Source organism: Carcharhinus amblyrhynchos, chromosome 17 (assembly GCF_965287045.1).
Source record: "Carcharhinus amblyrhynchos chromosome 17, sCarAmb.v2.hapA, whole genome shotgun sequence".
In the NCBI taxonomy this organism is placed as follows: domain Eukaryota; kingdom Metazoa; phylum Chordata; class Chondrichthyes; order Carcharhiniformes; family Carcharhinidae; genus Carcharhinus; species Carcharhinus amblyrhynchos.
This window is the reverse complement of record NC_137340.1, coordinates 26,254,703-26,276,310: the sequence shown is the minus strand read 5'-3', so window position 1 is coordinate 26,276,310 and position 21,608 is coordinate 26,254,703. Positions and strand designations below refer to the sequence as shown.

The 21,608-nt window shown below is 41.4% G+C and overlaps 1 protein-coding gene across 5 annotated transcripts in view; it reads right to left on the bottom strand.

The window, feature by feature from the left end:
- Positions 1-21,608, bottom strand: part of c17h10orf90 (chromosome 17 C10orf90 homolog) — a 178,909-nt gene that overhangs the window by 36,250 nt on the left and 121,051 nt on the right. For all 5 annotated transcript variants that reach the window (XM_080205636.1, XM_080205638.1, XM_080205637.1 and 2 more), the window contains one exon: positions 1,026-1,230. In XM_080205636.1, the coding sequence (XP_080061762.1) occupies positions 1,026-1,230 (205 nt within the window). The remainder of the gene's footprint in view (positions 1-1,025; positions 1,231-21,608) is intronic.

Below are 21,608 nucleotides of genomic sequence, written 5' to 3'. Positions count from 1 at the left end.
GTGAGTTAAGTGCTAGGTGGGTGAAGTGCCTTCCAAGAAACTGAGGAACAGCTTTTGCTGCCTGAGCACCAGTGAAGTAGGTGAATGCACTATATAAGTTGCCTATTTCTGTGAAAGATCAGAAAGTAACGAGCATTGAATGTTAATGTTTTTTGTGAGGTCTGTGTAGTTGATTTCCAGTGATGCACATCTGCTGGTATGAATTTACTTGATGCCTTTGATTCTCCTGCTGCCAATAAAATGACCATCTCAGCTTCTTTATGAGCTGCAGTGCTGGATTCCTTGTCCCCCACCCTTTTTGGCAGACTCAATTTGGATGGGAACTTGCAATGTATTTTGGAACAAGGACAATCCCAGTTGATTTAAAAGGGTTAACAATTCTTACTTGTGAAAATACAAAACTCACAGAACACTGCTCCTGCAGTCATAATATGGAAATCAAACATTTCTCATTGTTAATAAGTTATATTGCAGCAAAATGAATTTACTTACCATGACTCAGTCAGAAATGGTCCTCAGCTTTTATTACAATACTAACTGTCTGCATTTTTTTTCAGTTATGATAAGTTAGTAAGGCACTGCATGGCATGAAATAGACCTGAAAGCAAATCCCATTTTGGATTGGGTGTGCCTAACAAAACATTTCCAAAATCTTTCAAAAAAAATGTTGGCCTGGCTACTGATGACCTACCTCAAGAAAGCACTCATACAACAGACCAAGTAGAATCATTTCCATATTTAAGTATTACTGAATGTTTGTAGTGGAATGCTAGCTATAGATTTGTTCAAATATTCCATCAAACTTAAGTGCTCTATCTAAATTGTTGGTTACACCGGAAACTTTGGGAGAAATAGTTATCCTGCAGAAAAAACCAAATGAGATTGACGGACAATTTAAAAACCAAACAAAACAAATCTCTGACTATAAAATTTTACTCAAGTGAGGAAAGTATCTAAAGTGAAAAACAATATTCTATTCATTCACTGTTAGGTATGAGTCAGGTTTGTAATGAGAAAGAACTTACCACTCAAAGGATGTGGTACAGTGCATTGTCGTTTTTTAATTGGAGAAGGGATTGGCGCATTTTGTACTGGTGGTCCCATTCTTTTCCTTTGCTGCTTCATTGGGTTGGCTAGCTGGACTTTCCTCTGCTTTGTCTTAACCTCAAGCTGCTGTATACGCTTTTGTGACCGAGAGATAAAATCTGGTTTATACATCTCCAGTGCCTCCTGGTGACAAAGGAAATAGGAAAAAGGTAAATTTTCAACAATAATTTGCATAGTGCTGAATCTCTAGTGTTTTCCTTCAACAATGTTTCTCTGCATATATTAAGAGGCAACTGAATGGATTGCATAAAATACTTCTAACATGCACATCATGGGGGATATAGATTTGTATGCATTCATTCAGACTGCTACTTATATTGAAAGTAAAGTTACCCTCTATTACAGAAAAACTAAAACTAAATGGTGACTACAGTTCTTTCACTTGATTACCTCAATTCTGTGTTCTTCTCTCACACTGTTTTACATGAACTTTCTTATATCCATTGCCAACACATTCCAGCTAGTTGGCACATCACTTTCTGACTATAAGTTATGTTCATTATACTAAGAAGAACATTCCTCAACATTTCTCCACTCATTCTGGAAGCTATTTTCTCTCCTTCAGTTTTGTTGTAATGCCATTCTGTATCATTTGGTGTCTCTCCCAGATCGCTTTTTAAAAAATATATTTTCAGGATTTGGGCGAGACCACATTAGGAATCAACTAATTATAACATAGAGTAGGAAAGAATAAATAAAGTGCGACCTGAGTGAAGCAACTAGTATTTTATATCAAATTATCAATTGCCAGATTTATTGAATAGATTGTTCAAAACAACCATTGTGGGATTATTAATTCACATTGTCTGGATTGCTAATCCAAGTCCAGAGCCACTGCATTATCCAGCTGTTCTGGATATTACAAAGTTACTTTGTGAAGAATTATTCAAAAAATATTGCAGGTGTAACCTTACCAAAAAAATGGCAGAATGTTGGTTCTGGCGAGGAAAAATGGCAAGTTTCCCTCCAGAGAAACACAGTTTTTTCCTCCAGATGTTACCCCACTCTGCTGGTATGAGCTCGGCAAGTGTTCAAGCCTTCAAGTAGAGGATTGGGGCCTCAACAGGTCTCAAGCCCAGCTTGAGATCAGGGCGCCATGTTTAATAGGTGTGCCAGAGCAATGCCTCCTTACTGTGGGAGGGACATAGCACAGCTACTCTCACACTCCACAGGGATGAGGCATTGGGTGAGATTCCCCAGGTTTGGTGGCATTAACAGACTGGGTGGAGGCTCTGTGGCTGAACAAAACGAATTTTAATGTCAAACACTCAATATAATGATGATCTATCTCTACCCATGCCCACTAATTATCCACAGTTTCTAATCTTCTTCACCCTCATGCTGCATCTACATGTATCTCCAGGATCTGCAGCTGAGTTTGAGGTGGCCTGTTAATTTCCACGTCCTTTTGCCTGAGATGACTTTGGTGAACATCACTTGGGGGCCAGGACCTGGAGCGTTCATGCCTACTTTCAGGCAGCACAGATGTTTGCCTGCTGTCTTCCTCAGTGTCTGGGGCTGGGGAGTGTGTTCCTCACAGGGAGGTGGTGTCAGATCGAGATGCCTAGGGTCCCCTGGGTTGAAGGCCCCAAGCTGTACTTCTGCCGATCCCTTCCCTTATGGTTCCCAGGAGCCCCCCAACTCCTCCATAGGATAGAGGGACATATACAGTGAGATCCAGAAGCCTCTGCCGCTGACACTTGTAAATTGCCACCAGTCCCTGCACCATACAGTCAAAGCCTTGCAACATGGAGCTCACGCTCCCAGACATGGAGGTCATGAGCTAAACCATGGTGTGGACACTTCCTGCCATGGACTGCATGTTCTGCACCAAGCTCTCCATTGCACCACCACCCTAGCAATGTTGGCCTTGTTGCACTGAAGTGGCAGCATCATCTTCTCAGACTAAAGCTACGTGACTTCTCCAGTCAAACTTGCAGTCCAAGGGGGAATGGTGTCTTTGCTTCCTTATGCTTGTGGCTCTGCCTTTGCAGTTCCAGCAGCTGTAGGACAACCAAACCCAGAGGCACATCACTGACAAGGGCCTGGTAGAACCTTCCCTCTGAGCGCCAATTCCTTGGGACATCCCTGCCTCCACGTGCTGTGGATCTTCAGCTGTGAGGTGCTGACCAGTGAGTGACCTAGTAGCTTGTCTACTTAGTGATCCCACCGAAGTGTTTGTATCTGTGTTTGTGCCGGGTGTGGGTGACAGCTGTGACCCCTCTTCCCCGGTGGGATTGGAGAAGTCTCCCTCTGAACTGCTGAAGTCCGGTGGGTCCAGGGTCATGAGGACATCTGGCCTGTTTAGTTGGTTGGCCTGCAAAATAAGGCTGATGGCATCAGTGCATTACAAGTGATACAGAGGGAACATTGATTACTCACTTGGGACTTGAGGGATAACAGCGTGCCTTGAGGATTTTCATGTTTCTTTGCTACCCCCGCTTCACCAGCAGCGCAGGCACACTCCTCCTTATCCTCAGCCAGCTCGAGAGTTCTGTCCTCGAAATGCATGAGGGTTCTGAGTTCAGCATGATGCCAGCAGGCATCGCCCACTTGCACTTGTTGTGGTTGAGTTTGTCCTGCAATGATACTGATAAAAAAAGTGTAGGCAGGAGTTGTGAGATTGACGATGGTGATGAGGTATGACAAGTGTGGCGCTTGTGTGGGAGGTGGAGTGTGAAGAGCATACAGTGGGGAACATGGTGATTGTGGAAGGGAGGTAGAGGGCCTTGTGTCAGGTGTTGATAATCTTTGAGGTGGCTGGGTGAGAGATGGAGCTGAAGGTGTGACGGATATGCGAGGTGGTCCAAAGAGGGATCTGGCATGGCTCACTTATCCTGCTGGGTGAAGAAGATTGTTCTTCCTCTGACACAGCTGACCCATCCTCCTTTGGAGTGCGCTTGCACTAACCAAGGCTGCCACTGCATCCCAGGTGGATTTGGTAACACTGGTGGATGGCCTTCTCCTGGAAGAGGGGTAGAGTGTATTCCACACCTGTCCCACTCTATCCAGCAGTCTGGCCAGGGCATAAACCTGATTACATCACCAGTGCAGGGAGTGAAAATCAAAAGTCACAAGTATGGGCTCAAGATCACTCCCTGCACCTTTCTGCTTGATTGCACATTGCATGGTACAGACATGATGGGCCAAGTGGCCTCCTCCTGTGCCACAACAATTCTGTCCAGTAATAACATCAGCTGGGACCATAAAAAAGTTAACTTACATTAGTTATAAATGCAGAAAAGATTATTTTATATTCATAGAATCACAGAAGGATACAGTAAAGAAGAATGCCATTTGGCTCATCCTGTCTGTACCATGACTACATAATTAATTCCACTTCCCTGCTGTTACCCCATAGCCATATAAATTTGTTCCCTTCAGTTATGGATTCAATTTACTTTTGAATGTTACAGTAAGATCTGCTTCCATTGTCCTTTCAGACAATGCATTCCAGGTCACAACTCATCATGTAAAACAATGTTTCTACATATCACCTTGAGCTATTTTGACAAGCGACTGAAATGTGTGTCCTCCGGTTACTCGTCCCTCTGGTGGTGGAAACAGTTTCTCATTTACTCAATCAAAGCCATTCATAATTTTGAACCCCAAACAAATCTCTTAACTGTCTCTGCTTGAGGGAGCACCTCACTTTTCTGGTCTCTCCACATGATTGAAGTCCCTCACCCCTGTTATCATTATCTCTTCTTCACCCTCTCCAAGCTTGACCTTCTGCCTAAAGAATAATGTCTGAAGTTTAGCTGTAAATACAAAACAGATTAGCAAGTATTTGAAAAGAAAGATGATGGGGGCGAAATTAACATTTTTCTCTTTCACCAACTAACCAAACTGCTGTGTATTTTCCAATATTTTCTTTTTTATCCAAAGTAATCATATATTAATGGATTTAAGTTTTAGTTCTACAATTTGAAATATTTAGAATTGTAAGAAGGGCACACTGCCCCTTAAGTGCCCATGCCAGTGCTCTGAAAGCATGATATGCTAGCTCAATCTAGTCTCTGTTCTGTCACCACATATGTTTAATTTTTTTTTCTTTTTCAAATATTTTTACATGTCTTGAAGAAGATATAATGAATTCTTCTATGAAGGTTCCCAGTTGCATATTTTGTGAGTCCTTACAACCGTCTTTGTGAAATATTCCAATCTATTCCTTTGTTTCTTTTGATTATGATTTTTAATTTGTAGCTTCTAATTATTCCATCAAGGGAAAGTAGGAACTCAGGAGCTCAGCACTGCATACAATTAGTCCTGGTTATTAGAAAATATCTAACTCACAAAACCTGTCATACCTTTCTCCAATTCTCACTAGCACTTGGTAATATAATCACCTTTACTGCCTCACTTGAGGTCTGATAGATTATGAATCAAAATTCATATACATTACATCCATTTCACTTCCAAAATCTGTACACTATGTTTGCAAAGAACCTATTAAAATTGTCAGATTCAACATGCCTTTTACAAAGGCAAGACATTGCAAATGCTGGAGATCTGAAATGAAAACAGAAGATTCTGGAAATACACAGAGGTGAGGCAGCATCTGTGGAGAGAGAAACCAAGTTCTAGATTGATGATCTTTCATTAGGTCATTTCTAGATCGTTGTTTCATTTTCTCCTCTTGAAACATACCAATTCTACTATTCTACACTCTGGTTTTAAACCAAGAATAAATACTAATTTCAGATCTTTGCCATTTCTTCATCTTTTATATTTTCAGTTGCAATTATTACAATTTACTTCATATATTTTCTTCATAGTCCTTTTTAGTCATTCTAATCGTCAGTACACCATTAAAAAAAGAGAACTTTGTGTTGTATGACACCTTATCATGGTCATTGGAGATTCCAATACCTTGCTCACAGGAGGTCCCAAAACATTTTCATAACAAATTGTCTATGAAAATCCAGTTGTTATCTGAACAGATGTGGCAGCTGAGGAGTTTTACACGTCTGCCCAAAGAGGCAAATAGGACATAAGTTTAATACTTTAACCAAAAACAGCATCTCCATCAACGTAGCACTCCATCAGTCAGAACTGTACTGAAACGTTGGCCTAGATAACGCTAAGCAGTATTAAAGGCAGGAGGGAGGTAAAATCAAATACCCTTTGTTTAAACATTAGAAACAATATTAGAAAGTATTGTTCCAAAAGAAAATTATAGAGCATTTTTCAATTTTCCAGCACTAATTGCTTTCAAGGCCAATATGGTACAAATAGAACAGTTTGTTTCATACATGAGTAGTAGTCCAGGCAACATCAAAGGGACATAATTGGAAGGAAATTGATTCAGCAAAAAGAACATTATTGACATTCTTCCCTTTTCATCTGGGATATGAGTCATCCACCAATGACAATATCCTCTGTAGCATAGGTGGCAACCCCAAAGAATTATTTACTCTGTTACATTACTACAATGGTTAGAGCAATAGAATTCATGAAAATAACAGAAATTGAAGGGGACATTCAGGACTGTTTACATTGAGATATCATGTAGTAGTTAAACTCTGCTAGATTTATTAGCGCGGAATTGTGGTTTCAGATGTAACACTGGGTGGGATTTTACAGTCTTGCTCGAGTGAGACCAGAAATTCCCAGCTGAGGGTCAATGGACATTTCCACTGGCCGCCCCTTGCAGGCTCCGATTCTGTGGCAGGCAAGGTGGTAGAATTCCAGCGACTATCTGCTTTAGTAATTTATTTTCCAAAATAATCCATAAGGCAGCAACAACAGATTTTCTATGATTGGTAATGTATACTCATTGCACAAATGTTGAAGCATCACTGAGGGATGGTCCAATCACAATGGAGCTATCAGAAAACTGCAGTAGGCTGGGAGAACAGAATGGAATTGATATTGGTTACAAATTCATGAAGAAAATTGTTAAAACAAATTCAGAAAAAAATCATTGTAACAGATTGCAGACTGACCTGACAGGGAGCAGAGCAACATTTTTTATTCAAATGTCAGTGAATAATATTGAGCCTAACATGAGGAGCGGGGAGGAGATATACTGAATGGTCTCAGGGATCAAGGACTTTAATTATTTGGGGGGGCTGGAAAAGGTGGGATTGATCTTGAAGAGGTTGGGGAAAACTTAATAGGTATGAAAGCTTTCATAGAGTAAGTAAGGAGGAAGTGATTCCACTGGGAAAAGGGGTAATAACCAGAGAACACAGGTTTAACATAATTAGCAAAAGAAGCAGAGATGAATTATTTTTACGCAGCAAGTTATTATAATCTGAAATTCATAATATCATAGAAGCAGATTCAACAGTAATTTGCAAAACAGAATTGGACATATACTTGAAGAGAAGGAAATTGCTAAAGCACACAATTGACAGATGTTTGGAACTTTGTGGAGAAGCAGGGGAGTGGGATTAATTGAATAGCTCTTTCTATGAGATGACGGTCATGATGGGCTGGATGGTCTCTTCTCTCCTTTATGATTTTATGTTAATAATTATTGACATCAAGTTTGGCTCAGTAACATTCTAACTTCGGAATCAGAATGCTCCAAGCTCCACTCCAGAGGCTTCACCATTAGAGAGGTTGGGTGGAACTTTCCCAAAAATTGACTAAGGGCTGGATTCTCCAACCTCACACACAGCTGGGATTCTCTGCTCCCGTTGCAGTGAATGGAGATTTGGCTGAGCGATGAAGGAGAATTCCGGCCTCAGTATCATTTTGTATAAGAAAACCGGTGTGAATCAGAATGCAATTTTCCCACACAGTTACTTTTTGGGAGAGAGGTGAGTTTTTCGTTGGTTCTGAGAGAGAGATGGGGCCTAGACACACCAGCAAGCTTAGCTGTACAGAGATCGGGCAACATTTTTTAAAGATGCCCTATTCTGAAAGTGAACTTGAAGAACGCCTCCCCTCATACACATTGGAGGGTTCCCCTCCCTCATTGAAGGGATGTTTCCCAGTCCCTTCTACAAAAAAGATCACCAGCATTGGGGCCCTCTCAATGAGTCCACTCTCATGACTCTCCCTTCATGAATCTCATTTCATGACTCTCCCTTCATGAACCTCATTTCATGAGTCTCCCTCCATGACCTCCCCCCAAATTCATGTACCCCCTTCATGACACTTTTCATGCCCCACCCCCTCAGGCTGCGCCCCCTTGGCACTGCCAGACTTGCACTGTTAGGTGGGTATTGCTCAGCCAGGTCCCCAATCATCCAAAGGGCTTCAATGGCCTCTGAGCACCCCTCCAGATTGGCCATCACACGTGGTCTCCATTTGAGGAGACCACTACTGCTTCTCACCTGGGTTGTCACTGCACTTGAGAGTTAGAAAATCCGGGAGCAGGGGGAATCCAGCTTCAAACAGACTCGACATATTTAAATACTTATTTAAATATACTAATCTGGTTTTTGCCTGTAAGGGTGCGGTGGGTGGGAGAATCGCAATGGAGTTTCGCGTCTGTGCTGAACACGCTAAACCACTTACCCATGATTCTCTGGTTCCGCACCACTCTAATGCAATCTGCGCCAGGTGTGATTTGGCTGGAAAATTGTGGCCACTATTTTGCGAATGCCAGAATAAACTGAGGTCATAAATGGCTTCCATATATGATGGATATGAAAAATCCTTGGCAGTTTTTGAAGAAGATTAGGAAAAACCCCTGGTGTCTTAAATGCTACTGTCCACATTATCTGGTCATTATATGTGTGACCTAGCTGTGAACAAATTGGTTGCTTTATCTCTCGACATTACAACTGTGACTAGACATCAAAAATATTATATTTGCTGTAAAGTGTTCTTGGACATGGTGAAAGGTAAAGCATAAATATAATTTCTTTCATTTAAAATGATCTTTATTTTTGCTCCTTCCCTCCCCTTTTACATTTTACTGAGTATTGAACTATCCTGCAATTGAAGGGAGAAACAATTGAGATTGGTCCTAAACATCTGTTAATTGTGTGCTTTGCCTCATTTTATATGCGGCATAAAAATATCTCAGGGTGATGGGTGTGTAGATTGACTCCTTACCTCAGTCAACTTGTGCTCACTGCCACTTGTTACAACACACGAGGTAAGCAATCAAGAGCATCAACCTTATTCCTACTATTTGACATTGTGTAGCATTAATAAAACAGTTTCTGCATGAAATAGATATTTAGAATAATATTCCTGATAGTCAATTGGTGAAAAATGAAACCAAAGCCTGTCATTGCTTGGAATAGATTTATTTACAGTTACACTCTTCATAGAGACTCATAACTTTTACAAAGAAATTTGTCTTATATTTACAGCACTTAACACGGGATAGAAGAATAGAAAATGATGCATGTGGGTTTTGGGTGTTCTTTAGTATTTGTTCATGGGATGTGGGCGTCACTGGCTCTGCCAGCATTTATCACCTATTCCTGAGGGCATTTAAGAGTCAAGCACATTGGTGTGAGTCTGGAGTTACATCTAGGCCAGATCAGTTAAGGATAGCAGATTTCTTTTCCTAAAGGACATTAGTGAATCAGATAGATTTATATGATAATCGACAATTATTTCATGGTCATTATTAGACTTCTGATTTCAGATTTTTATTGAATTCGAATTTCACCATCTGCCGTGGTGAGATTCAAATCCCAGTCCCCAGAGTATCAGCCTGGATCTTTGAATCACTAGTCCAGTGACAATACCACTGTACCACAGCCTTAATATTTTCACTGCGATCTTTACAAAGTTTCTAAGCCTGATTGACAGCTGAGGTTTCTTCAAAAGAATTACACAAAATCGGTGAAATTCTCCTTGAATCGATAATACGTTCAGTTTAAGTTGTGTGTTGGGTATTCATTTTTCTTGCTGTTCTTTTCGTCTATACAAGAAATTATCTTGGTGAAATTTATTTATTTTTCTTCTTTGGTATATCCAAGTCGTTTTTAGGGATAATCTTTTCTGCAGAAGTTGTTTTCTTCCAGCAAGCCCTGGCTATGTGACCAATCTTGCCACAATCTTTGCATTGGATGTTCATGTTAGAGCACTCAGTCTGTGAATAACCCATTCCTGCATAGCATTGACCAGCACACTGCTAGGTAGACTTCCTCTGGTTGGTGCCAATGTTATCATTTATGACTGGAGAAGACTCTTTCGCAGCAAGCTCCAATGAAATAGCTTTTCTCAAGGCTGTTTTTAACTCTAAATTCCATTTTGTTAATAATAGTTTCATTTCTAAGGCCATAAATGAGTCTTCATCTAAAGAATCACCAGGTTCACAGCGCTCAGCGAGGCATTTCAGGGTCACAATGAATTTTGCAATGTTTTCTCCATCTAACTGGTTTCTTTTATGAAAATGAAAATGTGTTGCTAAGATCAACGGTCTTGGGGCATAATCTTCTAAAACATTGGTTCATTCTTGATGAGTTTTACTAGCAGGTTTCTCGGGTTGAACTCGGCTCCTTAGTGGATTAAAAGTTTTAATGTCAACAGTGCTTAGGAAAATAGGGACTACAATATGCTTGAGTATTATATTGGGTTGGATACGATAGTGAAATCTTTCTGTATGAGACTTTCATTTCTCAGATTCTTTCTCGAATGGTCTAATCACGCCAACATTTCCTGCCATTTTTCACTAGCATTGTAAATTGCGCAACAGTGCCTTTGATGGAAAATGGATTCAATTCAATGGCGATGTGAGTCAATTGTAGTGGCTCCTTCTTTCCAAAGACTCACTGCAGTGCAAATATCTTTTCTCTCCTATGCTACCTCTGTGCCAATTCTAACAGTAGATGTGGCAAGCTCTGCAGCCTGAGCTCCAAGGGGTGCCAGTTTAATTAACTAGGAACATTTTGCTATTTTGATTTTTCATGTCTTCCTTTTTAGCTGTGGAATTGAAATCCACTCCTCGTTGCCAGTTTTCTTCTGTTATATTTGTAGTATATATTGCTGGATGAAAGAATAGAAAGTGATAGCACGTGGGTTTTGGGTGTGACGACAGAACAGGTTCATTAAGTAGCTGTTTATTCCACAGTGCAGGATCCAGTCTAAATAAAGCCTGCAAAATAGCCAATGACATCATGGACTGACCATGTGACCAAACCCTTAAAGGGACCATGGAACACACAATAATTCTAATATATAACAATTTGAACTTCTAGTTAATAGCTGAAAGGACAAGACTTCACATTAGGACTTGTCATGTAACAAAAGACTAAAGACACTATTAAGAACAATCTTTGTGGATCTGCGCGATTTCACCCACAGTTGGTGAACCGGGTCTCTGTGTTCTCCCATGACCAATGAGCTGGGTCTGTGTGATTCCCCCCATAGCTGATGAGTTGGGTCTGTGCGATCCTCCTCACAGCCTCTTGACTCTGTCTGTGTGATTCCAGCATAGTCAATGAGCTGGTCTGTTCAATTCTCCCTGTGTCTGTTTGATTCCCATGACATTATTATTCTTGTGATTGTTCTGATGAGTGCAAGACAAAAAGCTTCAACAGAATTTCTTTTCCCAGCAATACTCAAATTTTCTACTAAATTCATTTTGCCTTAAATCAAAGACACAGACTGGAATTTTACCACCTTACCCGTCCGAGGCTTATAAGATCCCACCCGAGGCCAAAGAGAATGTCGTTCTGTCAGGGCAAGTGTGCCGGTAAAATTCCGGCAACGGTCTTAAAACATAACTGTAACAACAGTGAAGCATTTGATATATATAACTCCTAATTCCTGAGTGTGTCCATATATGTACTCGAGTAACAATCCATTCAGTGCCCTCCATCTATTTATACTTAACGTCAATTGATACATTTATATTTAGTGACAAACTCTGCACCTAATAATCAAGGAAATCAAATTATCCAACCGTAATCAATATCTTTGTCAGATTACAATTAAAAGCCTTATGGGTTGGTGACTCTTATTACTTACTAATGTATGTACACATTTGCACTGAATATCTATACTACCTATGTTAGTCAGTTATAATCATTTTTTAAAGAAAACTGCACATTGCATTGAAGAATGAACAAACTACTTCATAGAATACTGAGAAAAATAGGTTTGCTCACACAACACTCCAGAAGCTGATTTTCTAATCTAAATCATGTCACCTCTGTTAAATGGAAGCTCACCACTTCCTCACATGGAAAGGAGAAAATAAATCAGTGATGAGTCATACTGGGCAGCTTTACCATGTCTTCTAGAGACTAGTTTTAATGTTGCAATTGCTGACATCATGCATGTCCAAGGAGACCACAAAGGGAAAGGAATGAAAATCACCTTTTAAGCTCAGTCACCTAGCAGATTGTCTTTGTTTGCTGCCTAGTGCTGTAGCAAGGTTGTGATAGCACTGAACAACAAATTATTTTGAATGGACTTATATTGTAGCTATTGTTGTTCATGTTTCAAATGTAGTCATCAACAACATAAATTTCATGAACTATTTAATTCCTCTTCCTCACCTCCCATTCTCCAGTCAAATAATGTATATTGTTATAGAAATGTGATTTTAGAGACCTTATGTGATCTGTGGTTATAAGACTTGAAGAAATTGCTCATGTACTCAGTTCAATTATTTCTTGATTCCCTGTAATCCTGGTGCAGTGCAGAGTCTGAAGACCAAATGTTCCTCTAAGTGGCAAAAGACCAATTTTATTTGCTATACTAAAATATGAACTCCATTAGTGAGCAGCTCAGGACTAATAACGGATAATGGAGTGTTGAGCATTTCATAGTCATTTTCATCCACTTGGGCAATTTTATTTTCAATAACAAGAACAGTTAAATAGAAAATAATTGATTTCATTCATGGGAATAATTCCATTTGTTGTACATTTTGCTTACTTATTGCCCCAGTTTTTTTTTTGTTTTAGAAAGATTAGATTCAAAAGCCAGTTCTAGACTAAAAAGTAATATAGTCCTGGAACATTGTGTTTGGTTTGCTCAGGTGCCCTGAGCACGTGTTTATGCTGGTTGGTGGTTTTGTAGTCTTCCTAAGCTAATTTTCCTCAATGTGGATGATGTGTTCTGTCAGTGTGTTTGGTGAGTGCAAGGCTTAGTGCATTGGCCTCTGGAGGAGTCCAGTGGGGGCCTGTGTTATAGGCTAGGTCAGTGGAGTTCAGTGTTATATATTGGTACTGGTTCTGATACCTGTAGGAGGTGATGGCAGTTGTGTATGCATTGTCTGAGGCTATCACATAACAGTTCGTTTGAGGGGCATGGCTATGTATCGCTGCCAACTGGTCATTGTCACATGTGGTCAGGATCCTAGCCATTTGATCAGGTGTTACTGGTCCAAGTCTGTGGGCATTTCAATCATAGTATGTTTTGCTTCTTAATTGGCATTGAACAAGGGTATTATTTACATTGGTTTCAAGTTTGGGCTGCAGCAGAGCCTGAAGAATAGGCCTAGTGGTCCTGGTGCACCTGAAAAAGAATTGTGCTGATGAGGGCAGGTCCTGTCATGGTAGATTTCACAGGCTGAGTAGGGCAGTAGAGTAATCTGTGCAATCCTGGGCACATTTTTCCAGATGCTTGGCTGAGTGAACCACCTGTTCTACCAGACCATCTGACTGTGGGTATAAGGGGCTGCTCATGATATGTTCAAAGTCCCATGCGTGTGCAAAGTTTCGAAATTCAGTGGAGATGAATTGGTGAGTGTTGTCTGCCATGTGTCTCTGAGGAATGCCACGTGTGATGAAGTGTCTCTTTAGCTTGATGATGACTGTGTTACTTGTCATGTTTGGCAGGTATTCAAGTTCAAACCACCCGGATACCAATCAACTAAGACTAAGTGTTGTTTACCATTCCATTCATAGATGTCAGCACTGTGAATGGCCATGGGAAGTCCAGGATCTCATGTAAATGCAACGGTTATTTTGCTTGTTGGTTTGAGTGCATTGCATGGTGCACATCTGGAAACCATTTTAGGATTGCTATGAGTGGTTGATAATCAGTTTCAATAGTCGCAGATTGACCATAAATGAAGTCATGAAGTTTCTGACTGGAGAAGATTAAAGCAAAGCATTCCTTTTCAAATTGTGGCTAAAGCGTCTCAGTGTCCGTGAGGGCCCTTGAAGCAAAGGCTATTGACCTGTCACTTTGCATGCAGACTGCACCAGTCTGGAAGTCGTCTGCTGATATAAGTATGGATGCTATAATAGCAAAGCATGGCAGTACTGGTGGAACTGTGAATGCCTATTTGAGTCTATTGATGACCACTGTGTGGTGTTTTTGGCAGCACCATTCAACATCCTGGTGGGGAAATTGATGAAGAGGTCCAGTGACCTCACTACAACATGGAATTAACTTAGAAAGATAATTTGTCAAACCAAGCGGTGTAGGGCATGCTTGTTAGTGGAGATCTTATACAGCATATGAAGAAAACAATATCTGCTTACTGGAGGCATGAGTGTGGTAAGCTCAGAAGATTCTTCATCTAATGCGATTTGCCTGCATTTTGCATCCAGGATGTGGAATACCTTTGCATTTGGTATGTCTGCTATCTTCTGTTCCACTGCTTTCATAGGAAGATGAGATTTGAGTAGTGTCTTGTTTAAATGAACTGGGTCAATGCATATCCTCACCATGCCATCATTCTTTACTGCAGCCACCATTGCTGAAACCCAATCTGTGACCTTGTCTATAGGAATTAGGAAACCTAGTGTTATCATCCTATGCAGATCATTGACAACATTATGCTTCACGGCGACTTGTACTGTTCTTGCAGCAAAACCATCGGTGGTACCAAATCTTCTAGTCTCATGTGGTATATATCTGATAGCTTACCAATGGTGTCACAATTGAAAAGGTCTTTGTACGCCATCATTTCTGGGGCCTTGTGATGTAAAACATCGACTTCTGGAACAACCTGAATGAGCTGCAATGTAATGCTATGCGGAAGATCTAATAGTGGCCTTATGTTCTGGTCACTATATTAAACTGGAAAGTGCCCTGTCTCAGTGAAGAGTCGCAACGCCTTCCGTACAGATGATTTGTCTGCTGTAAGCCATGTGTCTCCCTTGGTACTGGGATCTGGTGCTGCATATGCATCTAGTTCCCATAACATTTGCTGGATAATATCATGCATTAAGCTCTGGCATCAACGTTTACCTTCATTCTTGCTTTACTGCAAGTTGTGTTGAGGGTGGTGAAGATCTCATCCTTTTCTGTGATTGTGTCAACACTCTCACAATAGAGTGTTGTTGGATGCTCTGCAGCTTTGTTGCTGTGGCTGAGCTCCAGTTCATTCACTTTGCTGACACTCCTACTGCTGGAAGATCAACTAGTTGCCATTTTAGAACATAGAACACTACAGCACAAACAGGCCCTTTGGCCCACAAGTTGCACCAATCACATCTATACCTACTAAGCCATAGACCTATCTATAATCCCCAATCACATTAGATCCCATATACTCATCCAGAAGTCTTTTAAAAGACCCCAGCGAGTTCACCTCTACCACCACCGACGGCAGCTGATTCCATTCACTCACCACCCTCTGAGTGAAAAACTTACCCCTAACATCTCCTCTGTACTTGCTTCCCAGCACCTTAAATCTGTGTCCTCTCGTAGCGACCATTTCAGCCCAGGGAAACAGCCTCTGAGAATCCACCCTATCTATTCCTCTCAACATCTTATAAACCTCTATCAGGTCGCCTCTCAACCTTCGTCTCTCCAGGGAGAAGAGTACCAGCTCCCTCAACCTATCTTCATAAGGCATGCCTCTCAATCCAGGCAACATCCTTGTAAATCTCCTCTGCACCCTTTCAATAGCTTCCATGTCCTTCCTATAGTGAGGCAACTAGAACTGCGCACAATACTCCAAGTGGGGTCTGACAAGGGTCTTATAAAGTTGCAGCATTACCTCCCGACTCCTAAACTCAATCCCTCGATTAATGAAGGCCAGTACACCATACGCCTTCTTGACCACATCCTCCATATCCTCCATTTTGATGATGACAAAAGAAGGCTGCTGTGATTTTGATCTTCAGCACTTAGAAAAGCAATTCCAGGTGCTGCCTAAGGAACCCTGTTAAACTCCTGCAGTGTATCCTGCACATAGTGTGCTCCACTGTTCGTCATTGGTGGAACAAGTGAACGTTTTTGGAAGAGGTATCAATGAAACGGGCTGCTTTGTCCTGTTGGCATTGCGCTTCTTGGGTGTTGTTGGAGCTGCACTCATCCAGGCAAGTGAAGGATATTCCATTACAATCATGACTTGTGTTTTGTAGATGGTGGATAGAGTTTGGGAAATCAGAAGTGGATTTCTCACCGCAGGGTTCCTAGCCTCAGACCTGCTCATGTATCTATCTGTACGTCGAATCCAGTTCAGGTCCTGGTCAATAGCAATTCCCATGATGTTGATAGTGGGGAATCCAGCAACGGTAATGCCATTGAATGTCAAAGGCTGATGGTTGGATTCCCTCTTGTTGGAGAAGGTTACTGCTTGGCACTTATGTGGCATGAATATTGCTTGTCACTTGTCAGCTGAAGCATAGATGTTGTGTAGGTATTGCCGCATTTGGACATGAACAGCTTCTGTATCTGAGGAGTTAGGAATGGTGCTGAACATTGTGCAGTCATCAGCAAACATTCCCACTTCTAACCTTATGATAGAAGGAAGATCATTGATGAAGCAGCTGAAGATGGTTGGGCCAAGGACACTGCCCTGAGAAACCCTTGCAGTGACGTCTTAGAGCTGAGATGATTGATCTCCAATCACCACAACCAGCTTCCTTTGTGCCAGGCATAGCTCCACCCAGCAGAGGGTTTTTCCTTGATCCCCACTGACTTCAGTTTTGCTAGGGCTCCTGATACCAAACTTAGTCAAATGCTGCCTTGAGGTCAAAGGCAGTCACTCTCACCTCACTCTGGAATTCAGCTCTTTTGTCCATGTTTGAAAAATGGCTGTAATGAGATCAGGAGCTGAGTGATCCTGGCAGAACCCAAACTATGTCAGTGAGTAAGCTAGAGTTAAGCAAGTGCAACTTAATAATGCTGGGGTGGGCACCAAGACATTGCACTTGTAACTTTCAGACACTGTGAGCACAGGGTGGGTTTTCACAGATGATTTTTATCAAAGTAATGTTTTGTTTCTGTGTAACTGTGCCAACAATTTCATTGTTCCCTGTTTGCAACTCTGTGAAAGATACAAATAAATGTTATGTTGAAATGACTTGAGTGTCCTTCATGTTCTTCATAGGTGCACTGGTACCTTATGATGGATAGAAGGGGAAGCAAACTTAATTACAAGGGTTGCGAGGTAACATTGGGGTCACGACATTGCCCTCTCAGAAATGTGTGCTCAGGAGATGCTGCCCCTGGACTGAGATAGAAACCAAGCCTTGGCACCCAAGCCGAAGTATTGAAAAATGACTCCCTGATGTCTTTGCCTTCCAGGATGTTCATCCAGGCTGCCTTCACATTCTCACTTTCTGCCTGCCCAGCTTCTCATCAGATCCATCTGTGAAATCTTCCCTTGAGGCATGTGTATCTGCCTGGATGTCCTCATCCTACAGTGGATCCCCCCTTTGTGCTAGATTATATAGAGCACAGCAGACAATGACAATAATTGACACAAGCTCTGGACAATATTGCAAAGCATCCCCCCGAATGGTCCAGACAGTGGAACCTCATCTTTAGTATTGTCCTTTCAATCACTGCCCTGTAGAGATGTGACTCTGATTGTTTCTCTATTCTTCCTCTGTCCTATAGTGACAGAATGACATCAAGAGCCACCTTTTCGATGGATACCCTTTGTCAACTAGCAACCAATTATCCAGCTCAGCTGGTTTTACAAACAGCCACGACACCTGGGAGTGTTGCAGTATATATGCATCATAAGAGCTGCCCGGGTACCTAACACAGACATGCAGAATCTGGCTCCTATGACTGCATGCTATCTGGATGTTCATCGACTGATAACCATTCCAATTCACAAAAGTGCCTGAATGATCCATCTGTGCTTTGATGGCCACATGGGTGCAGTCTATGGAATCCTAGATGATGGGGAACCCTGCAGTAACTGCTAAGCCTCTGGCTCACTCAGCCTGACTGGTTTATTCCATTCGGTAATGAATAGACCGATAGGAACAGAGCATCAATGATGAGTTTGATGCAGCAAAAAGTAGTTGATTGGAACACTCCACACAAATCCCCCACTGACCCATGGAAAGATCCAGATGCAAAGAACTTAAGGGTAATTGTGACTTTTGGAGTCACTAGCATTGGATGCCCATCCACACAATTGGAGTTGATCTCTGGCCCAATCATCTGGCACATTTATATAACAGTGTCCCTGGAGCCTCCTGCTGCACTGGACCTGCAGCATGTTGAGGTAGCTGGATCACTGCCTATACACTCTGGCAACAGGATGGCAGCATCTTCTGAGGTCTCTTCCACCTTCCTTATCCTGCTAGTCCTGCATTTTTGTACCTGGCCCTCTCCTTCCAAAGGTCTCTCTCTGCAAAGCTACCTGTGGACACATGGTTACCTGTCCCTTCTTTCTCCTCTAGGGAGTTCCTCCAGCAGCATATTCAATCCTTATCTGCAGAAATGCAGGTCATAATGCACTGAAGGTTGAAATGGCAGATATGCTCCAACAGAATTAATAAAACTAAAGAGTCCTCAGAACAAGATTAACACTGCCAATACCTCTTGAGAAACCAGAGGAAAAGGTCTGAAATCTCAATAAGTGTTACAGCACACTCTAAACTGAACTCCTCACAATTACGCAGCCAGTGTTCCTGCCCACTGTTTATCCCATTCTTGGATGAGAAGATTGAGGAAACGGCATGGCTGCCTACCCATGTTGCCTGTGCACCAACCTAAAAATTATACAGGAAATGTACACTTTGATCCCATTAACTGGCTGTTCAGTTGTCAGCGGGCGTGAAGCTGACTCCTGCTCACATCCACCAATCAAATGCATAATGACATTGGTGTTACACAGCAACTGGGCATGCTGAACTCAGGAGGTGGTTATAAAAGCACTCACTTCTTGGGAATGCCAAGCTTTGCTTGATTGTAATTTGGTTTCCTGAGGCTGAAGTTGAATGACATTGAGGTATTAGCATATCTAAGTACAAACTTAGCCCTTGGAATGGATTGGTCACCCACTTACCTTCTCACTTCAGTTACAGGAAATGGATGGATAGGGTGGATTTGAATCATCAGATTTTTAAAACTTTAATTTGCAACCTGACCCAGACCCACCTACTTTTAGATTAAAACCTCCCTCACTGACAGTGAAACATGAATGATTAAGCTCAAATTCACATTTAGAATATTTTAGTTTTAAAAATACTGTAAGACATTTGTTTACTAATTTCATGAAGATTAGCTGTCAGCAATAAATTTTCAACAAATTATTAGCTCAGTTTAACTCTTTGACAGTTTATGGTGGGTAAACTTTGATGTGAATTGGAAACTCACCTGCTCCTGAAATGAGGCAGGATTATTTTATTTCCTGTAAATTTAAATTCCATTCCAGGTGCCGTATGCTGACACAGTGGTTAGCATTGCTGCCTCACAGCGCTAGGAACCTGGGTTTGAATTCCATCTTGGGTCACTGTCTGTGCAGAGTCTGCACATTCTCCCACGTCTGCGTGGGTTTCATCTGGGTGCTCAGATTTCCTCCCAAAATCCAAAAGACGTGCGGTTATGTGCACTGGAAATGGTAAATTCTCCGTCAGTATACCCGAACAGGCGTGGGAGCGTGGCGACTAGGGAATTTTCAAAGTAACTTCTTTGCTGTACTAATACAAGCCTACTTGTGACGCTAATAAATAAACTTTAAAATATCACCAGGAAGCTGAGACACATCAGGAGGCTCAGAGACCATCCGGCAAAAAGGACCATTCCACGAGGATCTTGCAACCAGGGAGTTGGGGTAATATGTCTGGAGGCCTTAACTTTCTTGTGAGCATTTTGCTAACTCAGATCTTTCAAGTAAAGCTTAGAAAAAATTAAAAACTTCCCTTCTTTGGTTCTGGTGAACCTGACCTGTCTCTCTGCTGGGGTAGGCTTGGAGAAAACTCACTATAGCATCCTTAGGCCACAAAGTTAAAATTGTAGTCAGATCCCCATGGCTAATATTCATATGTCAAAGGAATCTGCTAGTTTTGGGAAGGTGTAGTTGCCATATGAAATTCTCAACTGGTTGTCTCCAGGTGACTCCAGGACAGTCTAAGCAGGTTAGCCAGGGTTGGATTGAGTTGATATTCCTTTGTATTTTCCTTTCTTAAAAAACTCCTTCAATAGCCTAATTTGATGGTCAGTTAATAATAAGAGAATAAGAAACTTTATCAATTTACAGCTAGGGGCACTGAAATAATTTTTTTCCATTGAATTATGAAAATTACAATTAGCTGTCAATTGCTTCAGTAAATTAAAAGTAGCAGTTTCGTCTCTGGGTGGTTCAGTGACAATTCAATCATAAATTCTAATAATGTACATTCTTTTGAGTTCATTAAAACTTGCCAAAAGTTTTCATATAATTACTTCCCAAACTCAATTAAAAGTTGTAGAATAGGACTACTGAATCCTTACAAAACAGTACAAAAGGATGATGCCCAAAGTTAAGTTAAGAAGTGAGGCACACCAAAAGCTTGTGGATAATTAACAATAAAGGTATTGATGATTTTCTTTCATGGATAAGCATACTGAGATGTGGTTTCATGTGGTCAAACTGACTGAATTTATCAAAGCCAGCACAGAGATGAATATTCATCCCATCAATCCGAGTTATCTTCAAACTCAGCTCCTAGATGCGAAACAATTATATACTATCTATTACACAATCAGCACGGACGGCAGCACAGTGGTTTAGCACTACTGCCTCACAGCACCAGGGACCTGAGTTTGATTCCCAGCTTGGGTCACTGTGTGGAGTCTGCACGTTCTCCCCATGTCTGTGTGGGTTTCCTCCAGATGGTCTGGTTTCCTCCCATAAGGCGAAAGACGTGCTGCTTAGGTGCATTGGCCATGCTAAATTCTTTGTCAGTGTACCCAAACAGGTGTCAGAGTGTGGCAACTAGTTGATTTTCACAGTAACTTCATTGCAGTGTCAATGTAAGCCTACTTGCGACACTAATTAATAAATTTTAAACAATCAAGGCTCTCATTTCTCACCAAATTTCTCCCTTTCCTTCCTCTTTGTAAGTGCAGGCACTTTCAGAGCATCAAACAGCCTCAATATGCACACTATTATTCCAGTGTGAACTTTGGCAGAGTGTTGGCAGATTATTAGACTATGATGGGTGAAGGGCATCACAATTTGATCCAGTGATGAGCAATCTAAGCTAATGGGTGAGTCACAAGAGTGGCCCTCCTACATCTCAATGGGTTGCAAGATTGAAATCAGACATGTTTACTATCCTTGAATAAGATTGGATACATTAATTACATGCCAAATACTTCATAACAAGTTATAGAAAATGCTTAATCTTCCTTTTTTTATTCATTTATAGGACATGGGCATTGCTGGCTGGCTAGCATTTATTGCCCATCCCTAGTTGTCCTTGGAGGGCAGTTGAGAG